The sequence below is a fragment of the Diabrotica virgifera genome, chromosome 7, assembly GCF_917563875.1.
Source record: "Diabrotica virgifera virgifera chromosome 7, PGI_DIABVI_V3a".
Lineage (NCBI taxonomy): Eukaryota > Metazoa > Arthropoda > Insecta > Coleoptera > Chrysomelidae > Diabrotica > Diabrotica virgifera.
In genome coordinates, this window is record NC_065449.1 from 98,177,865 (window position 1) to 98,197,258 (window position 19,394).

The 19,394-nt window shown below is 34.7% G+C and overlaps 1 protein-coding gene across 1 annotated transcript in view; it reads right to left on the reverse strand.

Annotated features, from left to right (window-relative positions):
- Positions 1-19,394, reverse strand: part of LOC114330753 (A disintegrin and metalloproteinase with thrombospondin motifs adt-1-like) — a 385,883-nt gene that overhangs the window by 24,059 nt on the left and 342,430 nt on the right. The window contains exons 12-14 of the mRNA XM_050656578.1: positions 18,981-19,162; positions 17,861-17,992; positions 1,078-1,331 (exon numbers count right to left, since the gene is read on the reverse strand). Coding sequence (XP_050512535.1) covers positions 1,078-1,331; positions 17,861-17,992; positions 18,981-19,162 — 568 coding nt within the window. The remainder of the gene's footprint in view (positions 1-1,077; positions 1,332-17,860; positions 17,993-18,980; positions 19,163-19,394) is intronic.

The following is a 19,394-nucleotide window of genomic DNA, read 5'->3' on the forward strand; positions in this document are numbered from 1 at the left end:
TAATTTAATTAAAAATAAGTCATTTTACGAAGGTTTATTAAAGAGAGTTATCTATCCTCTTCCTTTCCTTGTCTAAACACTTCTTCAGCTCATTTTGTTGCTCGCGCTATGGTAGGTACCAAATAATAAGGAAAATAAAAAATTTCGTTTTTTATGTTTGAGTTATTTTTTTGTCGGATACTTATAAATGAACATGTTTTACTTGAAAGTAAAAAAATAAAATCATGACTTTTGTAATCGCGAAACATAAACTGCCATAAGTAACATATTTACCTACGTTGTGACTAAAGAAACGAGGCTGTAAATTTGGCGGACAAGAGATCGACAATCTTTTGTAATTAATTATAAGTACTTTCAATTGAAATTTAACAGTTTTGCAATAAAAAAGCTGTACTGCGCTAGAGTGGCATCTTGCGGGTATCGGACTTGACGAATGCTCCCTCTTTTTTGCCCGACAAAAATAATTTATTTAATTTTAACGAATATTTTTTTGATTAAAATTAAAAATTATATAACCACGCCAGAGCTGCAGGTTTAGGTGTTGTGAGTGCGGAAAAGCGTCCAACCTGTACTCAGGTTGGTATTTTTCAGAAAGTGGTCGACTCGCTCAAACTAAACAGTTTAAAACCATGTTTAAGACTTTTGTAATCTTTTTCAAAAAGGGACGGTGTACTGGGAACTAAATGTTATGTGCAAATTTGAAACGTCAACATCTCGATTCGTTTTTATCGTATAAAAGTAAAAAATGGAACATTTTCAGCAAAAAAAAATACATTTTCGTATTCGTGTATATTTTTCATATCTCTGTTAGTTTCAGAGTCATTTTGCAAGAACGAAAAATTTTTATTTAATTTCAAAGATTAACTTAATACTAAATTAATTTTTGTGGAAAAGTCAGAAATTTTTTTTAATCTCGGGTTTTTTCCATCCTGATCACTTTTATCTTAGCTCAGTTTAAAGCTCTCATTAAATACTTTTAAAAATATTATAATAATACATTGCAACAATAGTAATCAGTAAAGAACCAATCAGTAATACAAAATTACAACAATAAAAATATAGAAGAAGGATACTTACAAATTTATCTGGTTGGCACAACTGAATACTTGATCTATTGTATTTTTTATTTTTGACCAAACGTATTCCAGAGCCTGGTGAAATACAGTTGTAATGACAACCACTCGCGCTTTTCCATCTAATGGCACCCTCTCTTCTTCTTAAGCCCGTTCGCCAATTTAGTTCGTTATCGTATCGATCAATAGGACAGAGATCCGCAGCTTGGGCAAATGCCGCTTCTTCCATAGGATCGCAGACAAATTCTTCACATCTTCCTGAAATAAAAACGAATTCATGAGAATGTGCCTTAAAATATTGGACTATTTTTAACATTTTGGCGGAAATAATTATAGTTACTCTTATTTTTTTGTAGATCTGACACTGTCTGTTTTTTTAATGTGTCTCCAGAAGTTGTCATTCCATCGTTTTGGTGGTCCTCCCACTGATTGTTTTTCTGTTGGGGAACCTTCTCTCGCCATCTGTACTACTCTATTTGTTCAATTAAGTTATAGAAAAGTCGATACTCACAATCTTAGTTTGTTTTATTGTTAATAAAATTATTGTTGATCTTTTACTAACAATAAAGCAAACTAAGATTATGAGTATCGACCTTTTCCATAACCTTATTTTATTTTGAACTCACAATGGCAACTTTTTCATCATTTACTCTATTTGTTGTCATTCAGCTTATATGGCCGTTCCATTCTACTCTTCTGTTTCTTACCAAGTTCCTACTGTTCTCCACCTTGCATCTTCGTCGTATGTCTGTATTTCTAACTCTGTCCCATAGTGTCGTACCATAGATTTTTCAAAGGGTTTTCATCTGTGCTGTTTCTAGTATTCTTTTCGTTCCCTCTTTGTCAGGTTGTGTTTCTGCCGCGTAATATGTCATTGTTGGTCTGATTACTGTTTTGTAAATTCTGCTTTTCATTTCTTCCCCGATATTATTATTTCTCCATATTGTTTCATTCAAGCAACCTGCAGCTCTGTTTGCTCTATTTACTTGATCTTCCACTTCTGTTTCTAATGTTGGGTGACTAGATAACTCCATCACTTGTTCTGTTACTTTACTTGTTACTTGTTCACTACATCCTAGCAAATTTGCAAATTAACATATTACATTTTCTGGCGTTTACATTGAATTGCTGAAGCATTCGATAAATCATCTTCACTTTGAGAGATTAGTATTGCATAGTATGCATAGCAGATTATTTCTCCAGTTTGGAGTATAAGTTGTATTTCTCCAGTTTGGTATCCTTTTTTAGTTCTTACTTTTTTTATTATTTCATTAATGATCAAGTTGAACAATAAAGGACTTAGGGCATCCCCCTGTCTTATCCCATTGCCAGCTTTAATTGGATCAGTTAGTTCATCTTCTTCTTTTACTTTTATTGGGTTGTTCTGGCGGATATTTTAGATCGTTTTAATTATTCCTGTATCTCTCTTCTATACAATAAATTGATAACGTCCTTTAATGTAAACCTATCAACTATCTTTTTAAGGCCCACGAAACATAAAAAGTTCCTACAAATATTGTGATTCTATTTCCCAAGTGAAGGTTGACACTAATCAATAATGCTAAAAAAATGCAGCAAACTCCAAAGCATTGTCCATTACTTTGCAATTGTTATATTAATCGTGATCCTTGTTGCAAATAATGCTTCTCGTATTCAAAGGTCAGTTATTAGTTCTTTTTTACTTCAGTCTCTACTTTATTCTTTTTGCACGTATTGTTACGGATAGGGGGAATAAGTTAGGCAAAAGTCTGGGTCTCTAACTTATTCCATACAAGGAGCTACTCAATTCACCCCCGGCCTATCCGTATCCTCGTCCATTTTCAAAATATGGCACGGCTTCGCTGGTCATCAGCTACGCCTCAGCCCTACAGGGTTAAGGCAATAGAAAGGAAAAATTGCACCAGGCCTTGAAAAAGACGAGTGCAAAGGGGGACACTGAGTTCTAACAAGAACTCAGTGTCGTTTCTTACATTAAAATAATTGTACCTAAAAATAAAATACTGCTACGCTACTTCTAGAGACTTTGGCTGGTTCTGAAAAGAACCAGGCCAAAGCTATTGCTTTCTTACATTTTAAAACTGAACCCTAAAAGAGAACACTACTGCTATTAAATAAAACAACTGCTTTCTGTAGAGTGACCCCAGACCACAGAGTCGGGGAAGGCAGGTGCAGCGCCCCAGGCTGACGGGCAAGCCCGTGCAGGCCGGAGGACGACTGCGGACTGAGATGCCGAGGATTGGAACCGCCAGCTTTTATAGAAGCGTCGCTGTGACGCGTGCGGCAAGCTGGGAATTCCAATGTCTCGGCGGGTGGAGCCTCTGACTCGCGTCAGAGGAGAGAAGGCGGGGCGATGCACATCGCGAGCGTGAGCTGCGATGACAGTATTATACATATAATCGCGTATGTACAACATGATGCAAAAGTATGGAATAATTATAGTAAAGAAAAGAGAGACGTTCTCACAAACAATTTATTTTACAACTGACGACCGGTTTCGCTGTCTACACTTTGCACAGCATCTTCAGGTCCCGGTTAAAGTAAAATTAAATGTTTTGGTATAAGGGAAGAATATAGTAGTAGTCAATAACATACTTTTTCTCTGCACTTTGCTAAAAGGATGGTTGGTAGAGGGATAGATTTGACTGTAATATATTAACAAAACATTGGCAGGATCTTGAGGGGATTAGTAAGAAAACACGACATTAAACCGAGAAAAACGAAAAATTGTTAGTTATATATAAAGTGATGTTATTTTTAATTAATTAGATTTTATTTATATAAGATTATTAGATGTTGTTCAGGATGTTCAAGAACTCATAGATGTAAAATTGGGTGTGCATTTTTTTTTAGACAAGATTGGTCGGATATGCAATAGTTGTAGGGGATTAGTAAGAAAACACGACATTAAACCGAGAAAAACGAAAAATTGTTAGTTATATATAAAGTGATGTTATTTTTAATTAATTAGATTTTATTTGACGAAGTAGTTTTCAATCCTAATAGTAAATTATTAGAGGAAAGTCGCCAATTATGGAATACCACTTTGTTTTGGGGATATAAAATAATACCTTTATAGAAATGAAAACAATTTAATGTTATGACACATCAGTCATACATTTTTATGTAGTAATTAAAAGCCTTCTATTAAATATCTTAATTAACAAAAAAAAAATCGAACAAAAAAACAAAATCCCAAATGGGCAACCAAATATGGAATAGGTCAAACCGGCAAACAGGTGTATGTTCTCAAAGAAATTGAAAGTGTATAAAATTTTTTTTTTTTTAATAATCAGCTAAGTAATTTCAACACATAACGTGCCATCATCAGAGCTTCGTCATCATAAAAAAGAATTTAGATGTGATAAACTTTTAATTTTAAGGGTTTTATACCCAATATCTGTGGCTTTTGCCCAGTATCCATGATTTATCATGTGAATTTTAACAATTACTCTTCTATGAAGGATTTATAAGAGGACGAAGCTCTGATGATGGCACGTTATGTGTTGAAAGTACTTAGCTGATTATTAAAAAAATTTTTTACACACTTTCAATTTCTTTGAGAACATACACCTGTTTGCCGGTTTGACCTTTTTAGAAGTGTGTACAAGTCATACAGTCTGTTTCAATTAAATATGGAATAGGTACCCATATATGGAATATAGGCATAAACCAACATATCAATAACAAAAATAGACATAAACATCTGAGATCAAATAAATTTAAATAAGAAAATTTTGAAAAATGGAAGAAGTAGCTTAATTCACTTGCCGACATCACAGATCCATGTATGAAACTCGACCAGCACAATCATAATGAGCCCACTTACACTTAATCCACTATTCCATAATTAGGCACCAACGACTGTCCATATTTGGATTTGTACATTAGTTCAAACTAGTATCAACATTTTTTCAAGTCGTAATGTTTTAATTACAGAAGGTCATAAAATATCAAAATAAAGGTACTATTGATATACGCAATAGCATAACAAGTCTGTATTTATGCATAATAACCAATAATACTCGTTGAATATATTTACCTTTGAAATTTTCTGCGAGACGATAAAACAAAACGCGCCTGTCAGACACGTATCGTTCGCGCATCTGACACAGAGGTGTGAATACGATAATAAAGGGAGCGACTGAAATAGAGGATGGTCCTGTAGTGCGCTTCCAACTTATATTTTCGGAGAAATCAAGGAATTCCATATTAGGGCACTATTCCACATTTGGTTACTTTCCTCTAATATTGAAAATATTAAAAATATTACTAAAAGATTTTTAAATTGAAAACTTATTGGTACACTTTCCTGGTGACACCTCCAAGACTTCTACAATTTGCAAGTCAAATGGATGCTGCAGTGAAGACGAGAGGGAAGGAATTCTACACTATGCAATTCACATCCCCCATCTGCAGCTGGTAAAGTTCCAACGGAGAAATGCACCTAGTTACTCTACGGAGTAATACGACTATAAAATAAAAATGTATACCATTTTTATTCAGTTGCATTGCGAAGGCAAAACAATCTTACTTTTCAATTAGAATACGGAGTGCAGTACAGTCCCTTGAATCGCGATTTTCGGCTCTTATTGGAGCCTTCATCGGAAGGAACGTAGGCACAGTTCTCCATATTTTAACTGATTCGCATCGAGAGGTTTTCCCACCCACTGCAACTGAAGTGATGATAGTAGGTGGCTAGCGCCATCTGGCATTGAAAGACTAAGTAGTTTTCAATCCTAATAGTAAATTATTAATATTGAAAATATTAAAAATATTACTAAAAGATTTTTAAATTGAAAACTTATTGGTACACTTTCCTGGTGACACCTCCAAGACTTCTACAATTTGCAAGTCAAAGGGATGCTGCAGTGAAGACGAGAGGGAAGGAATTCTACACTATACAATTCACATCCCCCGTCTGCAGCTGGTAAAGTTCCAACGGAAAAATGCACCTAGTTACTCTACCGAGTAATACGACTATAAAATAAAAATGTATACCATTTTTATTCAGTTGCAATGCGAAGGCAAAACAATCTTACTTTTCAATTAGAATACGGAGTGCAGTCCAGTCCCTTGAATCGCGATTTTCGGCTCTTATTGGAGCCTTCATCGGAAGGAACGTAGGCACTGTTCTCCATATTTTAACTGATTCGCATCGAGAGGTTTTCCCACCCACTGCAACTGAAGTGATGATAGTAGGTGGCTAGCGCCATCTGGCATTGAAAAACGAAGTAGTTTTCAATCCTAATAGTAAATTATTAATATTGAAAATATTAAAAATATTACTAAAAGATTTTTAAATTGAAAACTTATTGGTACACTTTCCTGGTGACACCTCCAAGACTTCTACAATTTGCAAGTCAAATGGATGCTGCAGTGAAGACGAGAGGAAAGGAATTCTACACTATGCAATTCACATCCCCCGTCTGCAGCTGGTAAAGTTCCAACGAAAAAATGCACCTAGTTACTCTACGGAGTAATACGACTATAAAATAAAAATGTATACCATTTTTATTCAGTTGCAATGCGAAGGCAAAACAATCTTACTTTTCAATTAGAATACGGAGTGCAGTCCAGTCCCTTGAATCGCGATTTTCGGCTCTTATTGGAGGCTTCATCGGAAGGAACGTAGGCACTGTTCTCCATATTTTAACTGATTCGCATCGAGAGGTTTTCCCACCCACTGCAACTGAAGTGATGATAGTAGGTGGCTAGCGCCATCTGGCATTGAAAGACGAAGTAGTTTTCAATCCTAATAGTAAATTATTAATATTGAAAATATTAAAAATATTACTAAAAGATTTTTAAATTGAAAACTTATTGGTACACTTTCCTGGTGACACCTCCAAGACTTCTACAATTTGCAAGTCAAATGGATGCTGCAGTGAAGACGAGAGGGAAGGAATTCTACACTATGCAATTCACATCCCCCGTCTGCAGCTGGTAAAGTTCCAACGGAAAAATGCACCTAGTTACTCTACGGAGTAATACGACTATAAAATAAAAATGTATACCGTTTACACACTTTCAATTTCTTTGAGAACATACACCTGTTTGCCGGTTTGACCTTTTTAGAAGTGTGTACAAGTCATACAGTCTGTTTCGATTAAATATGGAATAGGTACCCATATATGGAATATAGGCATAAACCAACATATCAATAACAAAAATAGACATAAACATCTGAGATCAAATAAATTTAAATAAGAAAATTTTGAAAAATGGAAGAAGTAGCTTAATTCACTTGCCGACATCACAGATCCATGTATGAAACTCGACCAGCACAATCATAATGAGCCCACTTACACTTAATCCACTATTCCATAATTAGGCACCAACGACTGTCCATATTTGGATTTGTACATTAGTTCAAACTAGTATCAACATTTTTTCAAGTCGTAATGTTTTAATTACAGAAGGTCATAAAATATCAAAATAAAGGTACTATTGATATACGCAATAGCATAACAAGTCTGTATTCATGCATAATAACCAATAATACTCGTTGAATATATTTACCTTTGAAATTTTCTGCGAGACGATAAAACAAAACGCGCCTGTCAGACACGTATCGTTCGCGCATCTGACACAGAGGTGTGAATACGATAATAAAGGGAGCCACTGAAATAGAGGATGGTCTTGTAGTGCGCTTCCAACTTATATTTTCGGAGAAATCAAGGAATTCCATATTAGGGCACTATTCCACATTTGGTTACTTTCCTCTAATATTGAAAATATTAAAAATATTACTAAAAGATTTTTAAATTGAAAACGGTAAAGTTCCAACGAAAAAATGCACCTAGTTACTCTACGGAGTAATACGACTATAAAATAAAAATGTATACCATTTTTATTCAGTTGCAATGCGAAGGCAAAACAATCTTACTTTTCAATTAGAATACGGAGTGCAGTCCAGTCCCTTGAATCGCGATTTTCGGCTCTTATTGGAGGCTTCATCGGAAGGAACGTAGGCACTGTTCTCCATATTTTAACTGATTCGCATCGAGAGGTTTTCCCACCCACTGCAACTGAAGTGATGATAGTAGGTGGCTAGCGCCATCTGGCATTGAAAGACGAAGTAGTTTTCATTCCTAATAGTAAATTATTAATATTGAAAATATTAAAAATATTACTAAAAGATTTTTAAATTGAAAACTTATTGGTACACTTTCCTGGTGACACCTCCAAGACTTCTACAATGTGCAAGTCAAATGGATGCTGCAGTGAAGACGAGAGGGAAGGAATTCTACACTATGCAATTCACATCCCCCGTCTGCAGCTGGTAAAGTTCCAACGGAAAAATGCACCTAGTTACTCTACGGAGTAATACGACTATAAAATAAAAATGTATACCGTTTACACACTTTCAATTTCTTTGAGAACATACACCTGTTTGCCGGTTTGACCTTTTTAGAAGTGTGTACAAGTCATACAGACTGTTTCGATTAAATATGGAATAGGTACCCATATATGGAATATAGGCATAAACCAACATATCAATAACAAAAATAGACATAAACATCTGAGATCAAATAAATTTAAATAAGAAAATTTTGAAAAATGGAAGAAGTAGCTTAATTCACTTGCCGACATCACAGATCCATGTATGAAACTCGACCAGCACAATCATAATGAGCCCACTTACACTTAATCCACTATTCCATAATTAGGCACCAACGACTGTCCATATTTGGATTTGTACATTAGTTCAAACTAGTATCAACATTTTTTCAAGTCGTAATGTTTTAATTACAGAAGGTCATAAAATATCAAAATAAAGGTACTATTGATATACGCAATAGCATAACAAGTCTGTATTCATGCATAATAACCAATAATACTCGTTGAATATATTTACCTTTGAAATTTTCTGCGAGACGATAAAACAAAACGCGCCTGTCAGACACGTATCGTTCGCGCATCTGACACAGAGGTGTGAATACGATAATAAAGGGAGCGATTGAAATAGAGGATGGTCTTGTAGTGCGCTTCCAACTTATATTTTCGGAGAAATCAAGGAATTCCATATTAGGGCACTATTCCACATTTGGTTACTTTCCTCTAATATTGAAAATATTAAAAATATTACTAAAAGATTTTTAAATTGAAAACTTATTGGTACACTTTCCTGGTGACACCTCCAAGACTTCTACAATTTGCAAGTCAAAGGGATGCTGCAGTGAAGACGAGAGGGAAGGAATTCTACACTATACAATTCACATCCCCCGTCTGCAGCTGGTAAAGTTCCAACGGAAAAATGCACCTAGTTACTCTACAGAGTAATACGACTATAAAATAAAAATGTATACCATTTTTATTCAGTTGCAATGCGAAGGCAAAACAATCTTACTTTTCAATTAGAATACGGAGTGCAGTCCAGTCCCTTGAATCGCGATTTTCGGCTCTTATTGGAGCCTTCATCGGAAGGAACGTAGGCACTGTTCTCCATATTTTAACTGATTCGCATCGAGAGGTTTTCCCACCCACTGCAACTGAAGTGATGATAGTAGGTGGCTAGCGCCATCTGGCATTGAAAAACGAAGTAGTTTTCAATCCTAATAGTAAATTATTAATATTGAAAATATTAAAAATATTACTAAAAGATTTTTAAATTGAAAACTTATTGGTACACTTTCCTGGTGACACCTCCAAGACTTCTACAATTTGCAAGTCAAATGGATGCTGCAGTGAAGACGAGAGGAAAGGAATTCTACACTATGCAATTCACATCCCCCGTCTGCAGCTGGTAAAGTTCCAACGAAAAAATGCACCTAGTTACTCTACGGAGTAATACGACTATAAAATAAAAATGTATACCATTTTTATTCAGTTGCAATGCGAAGGCAAAACAATCTTACTTTTCAATTAGAATACGGAGTGCAGTCCAGTCCCTTGAATCGCGATTTTCGGCTCTTATTGGAGGCTTCATCGGAAGGAACGTAGGCACTGTTCTCCATATTTTAACTGATTCGCATCGAGAGGTTTTCCCACCCACTGCAACTGAAGTGATGATAGTAGGTGGCTAGCGCCATCTGGCATTGAAAGACGAAGTAGTTTTCAATCCTAATAGTAAATTATTAATATTGAAAATATTAAAAATATTACTAAAAGATTTTTAAATTGAAAACTTATTGGTACACTTTCCTGGTGACACCTCCAAGACTTCTACAATTTGCAAGTCAAATGGATGCTGCAGTGAAGACGAGAGGGAAGGAATTCTACACTATGCAATTCACATCCCCCGTCTGCAGCTGGTAAAGTTCCAACGGAAAAATGCACCTAGTTACTCTACGGAGTAATACGACTATAAAATAAAAATGTATACCGTTTACACACTTTCAATTTCTTTGAGAACATACACCTGTTTGCCGGTTTGACCTTTTTAGAAGTGTGTACAAGTCATACAGTCTGTTTCGATTAAATATGGAATAGGTACCCATATATGGAATATAGGCATAAACCAACATATCAATAACAAAAATAGACATAAACATCTGAGATCAAATAAATTTAAATAAGAAAATTTTGAAAAATGGAAGAAGTAGCTTAATTCACTTGCCGACATCACAGATCCATGTATGAAACTCGACCAGCACAATCATAATGAGCCCACTTACACTTAATCCACTATTCCATAATTAGGCACCAACGACTGTCCATATTTGGATTTGTACATTAGTTCAAACTAGTATCAACATTTTTTCAAGTCGTAATGTTTTAATTACAGAAGGTCATAAAATATCAAAATAAAGGTACTATTGATATACGCAATAGCATAACAAGTCTGTATTCATGCATAATAACCAATAATACTCGTTGAATATATTTACCTTTGAAATTTTCTGCGAGACGATAAAACAAAACGCGCCTGTCAGACACGTATCGTTCGCGCATCTGACACAGAGGTGTGAATACGATAATAAAGGGAGCGATTGAAATAGAGGATGGTCTTGTAGTGCGCTTCCAACTTATATTTTCGGAGAAATCAAGGAATTCCATATTAGGGCACTATTCCACATTTGGTTACTTTCCTCTAATATTGAAAATATTAAAAATATTACTAAAAGATTTTTAAATTGAAAACTTATTGGTACACTTTCCTGGTGACACCTCCAAGACTTCTACAATTTGCAAGTCAAATGGATGCTGCAGTGAAGACGAGAGGGAAGGAATTCTACACTATACAATGCACATCCCCCGTCTGCAGCTGGTAAAGTTCCAACGGAAAAATGCACCTAGTTACTCTACAGAGTAATACGACTATAAAATAAAAATGTATACCATTGTTATTCAGTTGCAATGCGAAGGCAAAACAATCTTACTTTTCAATTAGAATACGGAGTGCAGTCCAGTCCCTTGAATCGCGATTTTCGGCTCTTATTGGAGCCTTCATCGGAAGGAACGTAGGCACTGTTCTCCATATTTTAACTGATTCGCATCGAGAGGTTTTCCCACCCACTGCAACTGAAGTGATGATAGTAGGTGGCTAGCGCCATCTGGCATTGAAAGACGAAGTAGTTTTCAATCCTAATAGTAAATTATTAATATTGAAAATATTAAAAATATTACTAAAAGATTTTTAAATTGAAAACTTATTGGTACACTTTCCTGGTGACACCTCCAAGACTTCTACAATTTGCAAGTCAAATGGATGCTGCAGTGAAGACGAGAGGAAAGGAATTCTACACTATGCAATTCACATCCCCCGTCTGCAGCTGGTAAAGTTCCAACGAAAAAATGCACCTAGTTACTCTACGGAGTAATACGACTATAAAATAAAAATGTATACCATTTTTATTCAGTTGCAATGCGAAGGCAAAACAATCTTACTTATCAATTAGAATACGGAGTGCAGTCCAGTCCCTTGAATCGCGATTTTCGGCTCTTATTGGAGGCTTCATCGGAAGGAACGTAGGCACTGTTCTCCATATTTTAACTGATTCGCATCGAGAGGTTTTCCCACCCACTGCAACTGAAGTGATGATAGTAGGTGGCTAGCGCCATCTGGCATTGAAAGACGAAGTAGTTTTCAATCCTAATAGTAAATTATTAATATTGAAAATATTAAAAATATTACTAAAAGATTTTTAAATTGAAAACTTATTGGTACACTTTCCTGGTGACACCTCCAAGACTTCTACAATTTGCAAGTCAAATGGATGCTGCAGTGAAGACGAGAGGGAAGGAATTCTACACTATGCAATTCACATCCCCCGTCTGCAGCTGGTAAAGTTCCAACGGAAAAATGCACCTAGTTACTCTACGGAGTAATACGACTATAAAATAAAAATGTATACCGTTTACACACTTTCAATTTCTTTGAGAACATACACCTGTTTGCCGGTTTGACCTTTTTAGAAGTGTGTACAAGTCATACAGTCTGTTTCGATTAAATATGGAATAGGTACCCATATATGGAATATAGGCATAAACCAACATATCAATAACAAAAATAGACATAAACATCTGAGATCAAATAAATTTAAATAAGAAAATTTTGAAAAATGGAAGAAGTAGCTTAATTCACTTGCCGACATCACAGATCCATGTATGAAACTCGACCAGCACAATCATAATGAGCCCACTTACACTTAATCCACTATTCCATAATTAGGCACCAACGACTGTCCATATTTGGATTTGTACATTAGTTCAAACTAGTATCAACATTTTTTCAAGTCGTAATGTTTTAATTACAGAAGGTCATAAAATATCAAAATAAAGGTACTATTGATATACGCAATAGCATAACAAGTCTGTATTCATGCATAATAACCAATAATACTCGTTGAATATATTTACCTTTGAAATTTTCTGCGAGACGATAAAACAAAACGCGCCTGTCAGACACGTATCGTTCGCGCATCTGACACAGAGGTGTGAATACGATAATAAAGGGAGCGATTGAAATAGAGGATGGTCTTGTAGTGCGCTTCCAACTTATATTTTCGGAGAAATCAAGGAATTCCATATTAGGGCACTATTCCACATTTGGTTACTTTCCTCTAATATTGAAAATATTAAAAATATTACTAAAAGATTTTTAAATTGAAAACTTATTGGTACACTTTCCTGGTGACACCTCCAAGACTTCTACAATTTGCAAGTCAAATGGATGCTGCAGTGAAGACGAGAGGGAAGGAATTCTACACTATACAATGCACATCCCCCGTCTGCAGCTGGTAAAGTTCCAACGGAAAAATGCACCTAGTTACTCTACAGAGTAATACGACTATAAAATAAAAATGTATACCATTGTTATTCAGTTGCAATGCGAAGGCAAAACAATCTTACTTTTCAATTAGAATACGGAGTGCAGTCCAGTCCCTTGAATCGCGATTTTCGGCTCTTATTGGAGCCTTCATCGGAAGGAACGTAGGCACTGTTCTCCATATTTTAACTGATTCGCATCGAGAGGTTTTCCCACCCACTGCAACTGAAGTGATGATAGTAGGTGGCTAGCGCCATCTGGCATTGAAAGACGAAGTAGTTTTCAATCCTAATAGTAAATTATTAATATTGAAAATATTAAAAATATTACTAAAAGATTTTTAAATTGAAAACTTATTGGTACACTTTCCTGGTGACACCTCCAAGACTTCTACAATTTGCAAGTCAAATGGATGCTGCAGTGAAGACGAGAGGAAAGGAATTCTACACTATGCAATTCACATCCCCCGTCTGCAGCTGGTAAAGTTCCAACGAAAAAATGCACCTAGTTACTCTACGGAGTAATACGACTATAAAATAAAAATGTATACCATTTTTATTCAGTTGCAATGCGAAGGCAAAACAATCTTACTTTTCAATTAGAATACGGAGTGCAGTCCAGTCCCTTGAATCGCGATTTTCGGCTCTTATTGGAGGCTTCATCGGAAGGAACGTAGGCACTGTTCTCCATATTTTAACTGATTCGCATCGAGAGGTTTTCCCACCCACTGCAACTGAAGTGATGATAGTAGGTGGCTAGCGCCATCTGGCATTGAAAGACGAAGTAGTTTTCAATCCTAATAGTAAATTATTAATATTGAAAATATTAAAAATATTACTAAAAGATTTTTAAATTGAAAACTTATTGGTACACTTTCCTGGTGACACCTCCAAGACTTCTACAATTTGCAAGTCAAATGGATGCTGCAGTGAAGACGAGAGGGAAGGAATTCTACACTATGCAATTCACATCCCCCGTCTGCAGCTGGTAAAGTTCCAACGGAAAAATGCACCTAGTTACTCTACGGAGTAATACGACTATAAAATAAAAATGTATACCATTTTGCCTACGTTCCTTCCGATGAAGGCTCCAATAAGAGCCAAAAATCGCGATTCAAGGGACTGGACTGCACTCCGTATTCTAATTGAAAAGTAAGATTGTTTTGCCTTCGCATTGCAACTGAATAAAAACGGTATACATTTTTATTTTATAGTCGTATTACTCCGTAGAGTAACTAGGTGCATTTTTCCGTTGGAACTTTACCAGCTGCAGACGGGGGATGTGAATTGCATAGTGTAGAATTCCTTCCCTCTCGTCTTCACTGCAGCATCCATTTGAGTTGCAAATTGTAGAAGTCTTGGAGGTGTCACCAGGAAAGTGTACCAATAAGTTTTCAATTTAAAAATCTTTTAGTAATATTTTTAATATTTTCAATATTAATAATTTACTATTACGATTGAAAACTACTTCGTCTTTCAATGCCAGATGGCGCTAGCCACCTACTATCATCACTTCAGTTGCAGTGGGTGGGAAAACCTCTCGATGCGAATCAGTTAAAATATGGAGAACAGTGCCTACGTTCCTTCCGATGAAGGCTCCAATAAGAGCCGAAAATCGCGATTCAAGGGACTGGACTGCACTCCGTATTCTAATTGAAAAGTAAGATTGTTTTGCCTTCGCATTGCAACTGAATAAAAATGGTATACATTGTTATTTTTTAGATTTTATTTATATAGGATTATTAGATGTTGTTCAGGATGTTCAAGAACTCATAGATGTAAAATTGGGTGTGCATTTTTTTTAGACAAGATTGGTCGGATATGCAATAATTGTGATCTGATTGTAAAAATTTGTTTGATTTGTTCACAGAAATTCACAGGAATTTTTCCTATTCTTAAAATCGAAAAGAAATAAGATGTAGTGCTCAGATTGCTTTCCCCATCAAAAATTTTCAAACTCCTGTTATGTCCATCTCCTTTGTGTTTGTTGTAGAATCTGTTATGTGTTATTTATCGACTTTAAAACAAAAAAAAAATTTATCATTACAAAGAAACCATTTAATTCAACTCAACCAAATAATGTTTTCAAAAATTTTAAATTAATTTTTAACCTACTCAACTATTTATTAAATTCAACAGATATTAACATAAATGAAAGATTTTTTCATTTATTATTTTTTCATATATTACTTTTTCAACTTTTATAGTTATATGGTTATATTCCATAAAGTTTCATTGCTCTACAGATAATTATAACTTTATATTACAGTAAATTTAATATTACCTACTGCATTACCTATACACTTGACTTTAATTCTGAATTAGCTATTCATGATTTTATTAATTGACACTTTTAATATAAAAATTTTTAGCAAATTACTAATTTTTCAATTTTTCAATTTCAATTTTTCAAACAGATCAAACAAATTTTCACAATCAGATCACAACTATTGCATATCCAACCAATCTTGTCTAAAAAATTGCACACCCAATTTTACATCTATAAGTTCTTGAACATCCTGAACAACATCTATTAATCCTATATAAATAAAATCTACACAATTGATTAAAAATAACATCACTTTATATATAACTAACAATTTTTCGTTTTTCTCGGTTTAATGTCGTGTTTTCTTACTAATCCCCTCAAGATCCTGCCAATGTTTTGTTAATATATTACAGCCAAATCTATCCCCCTACCAACCATCCTTTTAGCAAAGTGCAGAGAAAAAGTATGATATTGAATACTACTATATTCTTCCCTTAAACCAGAAAGCAAGTATATATCTTATACTTGACATATTTTGGTTACGCACTGCATATGAATGCGTGCATGTACAGTAGGAAAAATGAAAGAGTACCCATGAACGAACATATAAAACACGCTGTATTTTCCTGTCACCGTGTCACACAAAAAATTGGCCAGCGCAAGTACATGTAATAATTATTGTTACATGTACTTGCACTGGACAATTTTCTTTGTGACAAGGTGACAGGAAAATACAGCGTGTTTTATATGTTCGTTCATGGGTATTCTTTCATTTTTCCGACTGTATGTGAGTATGAGGATTGTACACCATGCGCACGTACACTTAGCGTCATAAAAAACTGGTACAACTCTTTATAACCGAAAATCGTGTTTTTCAAGTTGTGTAAGGTGGTCTTGTCAAATGTGTCATTCTAATTTCTAGGGCATCGTTGCCAGTTCAACGAAAATATTATTAAACTCTTGAGCCAGTTGTCGGACTGACCAACCATCTTCTATTTTAGAAATTATTCTCGTTTTATCACACTTACTTAATTGATGTGGCATCGTTAAAAATTTACTTTGACCAACTTGTCAAATCTGACTGATGTTATGTAATTAAATAAGTCATCGAGGACTGGACCTATTGCTTTTTATTATGTTTAATCCTTTAATTTTTCAGTTATGGATTTTTGAAGATTAACAACACTCTCTCTGGTTATTAAATTTATTAGATACGGTTTTTTAATGATAAAAATAATACCTATCTAAAAACTTTATACATTTTTGAACGTTATTATTTTTTTTATTTAGGTCTAGTGAAATTCCGTTATATGTAATGCCAACAACGAAGTGATTCACGAACCATTGTGTCAAGTCTGAAGACAGGTTTACATTGGGAGAAAAAAGTGTACCAGTTTTTTATGACGGGAAGTGTACATGTGGGTATTTATGTGCATGCATAAATATAAATATGTACTTTGATATTGGCTTGATCATTAACTTTTGATTTAAACCAGACCACTTAACTAACTCTGGTTTTTGTTGTTTGTAGCATTTAATTTTACTTTAACCGGGACCTGAAGATGCTGTGCAAAGTGTAGACAGCAAAACCGGTCGTCAGTTGTAAAATAAATTGTTTGTGAGAACGTCTCTCTTAGCTTTACTACAATATTATGGACTCACACATGCAACCCATTCATTATTATGGAATAATTCCTTATTTCAGAAACATGCGACTTTAAAAAAAATCTTAAAATATGCAAATTTTAATTTTTGACTGGCCAATAATTGCTTTATACAGAGTGAGATTTATATATGGAACGCCTCAATTATCTCGTAAACGGCGTCCACAATTTTTATAGGTTTTGTGATGCGATTGTGGTCAGACTTTCCGTTTTTCTGGAAAGCTAATGAACTTTCTTATTTCATATGGACCAGTCTATATTTTTTCGCCGTTTTAAAAATATCATTTTTTACTTAAGTTTTTGAGCCTTTAAAATTGTCATTTTGCATTTTTTTTCAGTTTTAATTCGTGTATACTTCGAAAACGATCAACTTGGTAGAAAAATTACAAGGGACCGTTTTTGTTCCGAACGATCCAAAAAACCCAATTGTTGAGTTGAAAAATTGATTTTTATAATTTGTTTAAATTTGTTTTTCAAAATAAATGTAGCAATTACATACTTTGAAATTATGGCATTTAGGTATAGGGAATACTAAAAAATAATCAGTATCTTTTAAGCACTTCAAAAGAACACGACAGATAATGTTCAGGAACATCAGAATGTGTTTTTATCTTAAACACATGAATTTTATAGTTTTGACTTACCTTTAATACAGTAACTACTTTTTCCATATCGATTTCTTCTTATTTGACAAGTTGTTCCATCAGGAAACGTCCAGCCTCGACTCCTTGTACTTCCATTTCGTTTTTGGCACCATACCAAACAAGCTTCTTCAGCTGCAGAAATATTAGAATAAATAAAATAAATAAAAATGAATAAGCATTTTCATCGCGTTGCAACACGAAGCCAAATCCGTCCTATATTTTAGTTTGTTTAGAAAGCGCAACAGGCACTCCGACCGAACGGTTTCAAAACTCATTATATTAGTTTTTCATAAGATAATGCATATTATGTTGCTATCTCTAGACCAAACTGAAACAATCTAGACAATTAACCTAGAATTGCAACTAAAGAAATGGTCATAGCGACATCTGCTAGATACATGTCAAAGTTTTCAACCTAATAAAATATAAAATAATATTAAATTAAAAAATTTATTGATATCATTTTCTGGTTACACCTCCGTGACTTCTAAAAATGCAAGCCAAGCGGATGCTGGAGCAAGGAAGATAAGAATTCTACACTTTGCAATTTACATCTCATGTGCCCAGCGCGGGAAAATTCAAACGAAAAAGAAACCCTACATACTCAGATAGGAATAATACTAATAGAAATAAAAATTAATAACCATTTTCATCTCGTTGCAACACGAAGCCAAAGCCGTATTATATTTCAGTTCGTTTAGAGAGCCCAACAAGCACTCTGACCAAACGGTTTCAGAACTCGTTAGTTCAATGGATAAAAGAGTTTCAACTCAATCAACGAGTTTTGAAATCGTTCGGTCAGAGTGCTTGTTGCGCTCTCTAAACGAACTGAAATATAAGACGGCTTCGGCTTCGCGTTGCAACGAGATGAAAATGGTTATTCATTTTTATTTCTATTAGTATTACTCCTATCTGAGTATGTAGGGTTCCATTTTCGTTGGAATTTTTCCGCGCTGGAAAGATGGGATGTGAATTACAAATTATAGAATTCCCTCATCTTCCTTGCTCCAGCATCCGGTTGGCTTGCATTTTTAGAAGCCAAATAGGTGTAACCAGAATGACTTACGTGCCCAAACCTTATTTTATAACAAATTCATATTGACAGTGACCATTATCTTACCATCAGAACTAATTTTCTGCATTCCTGAACCAGTTAGATCGTTGTCAACTTCTTTGGCTCTGGTACAAATCTGATCAGCGAATTCTCTTATTGTTAGTCTTGGAACATTTGCACATTGCTCGGCTACACAAGTTGAATGACGTATTGTTGGACCTTCGCATTCGGCGCCAGCTCCTTGAGGTCTAATTTAAAATAAATAGTTATAGAAAATTGGTCTAATACAAAAGTCTGTATAAATTGTACACACTTTTAAAATATAGGTAAAAGTGGCAACATGTGCATGTTCTCAATTTTTTTTTAAATTATTGTTTAAAAATTAAACTAAAATTAAAATTATATTTGTTTGAAAATTAAAGCTGCAATCTTGGAACGCGTTTTCCGCTTATGATGTTTCCTCTTAAAGTCAGCTTAGTA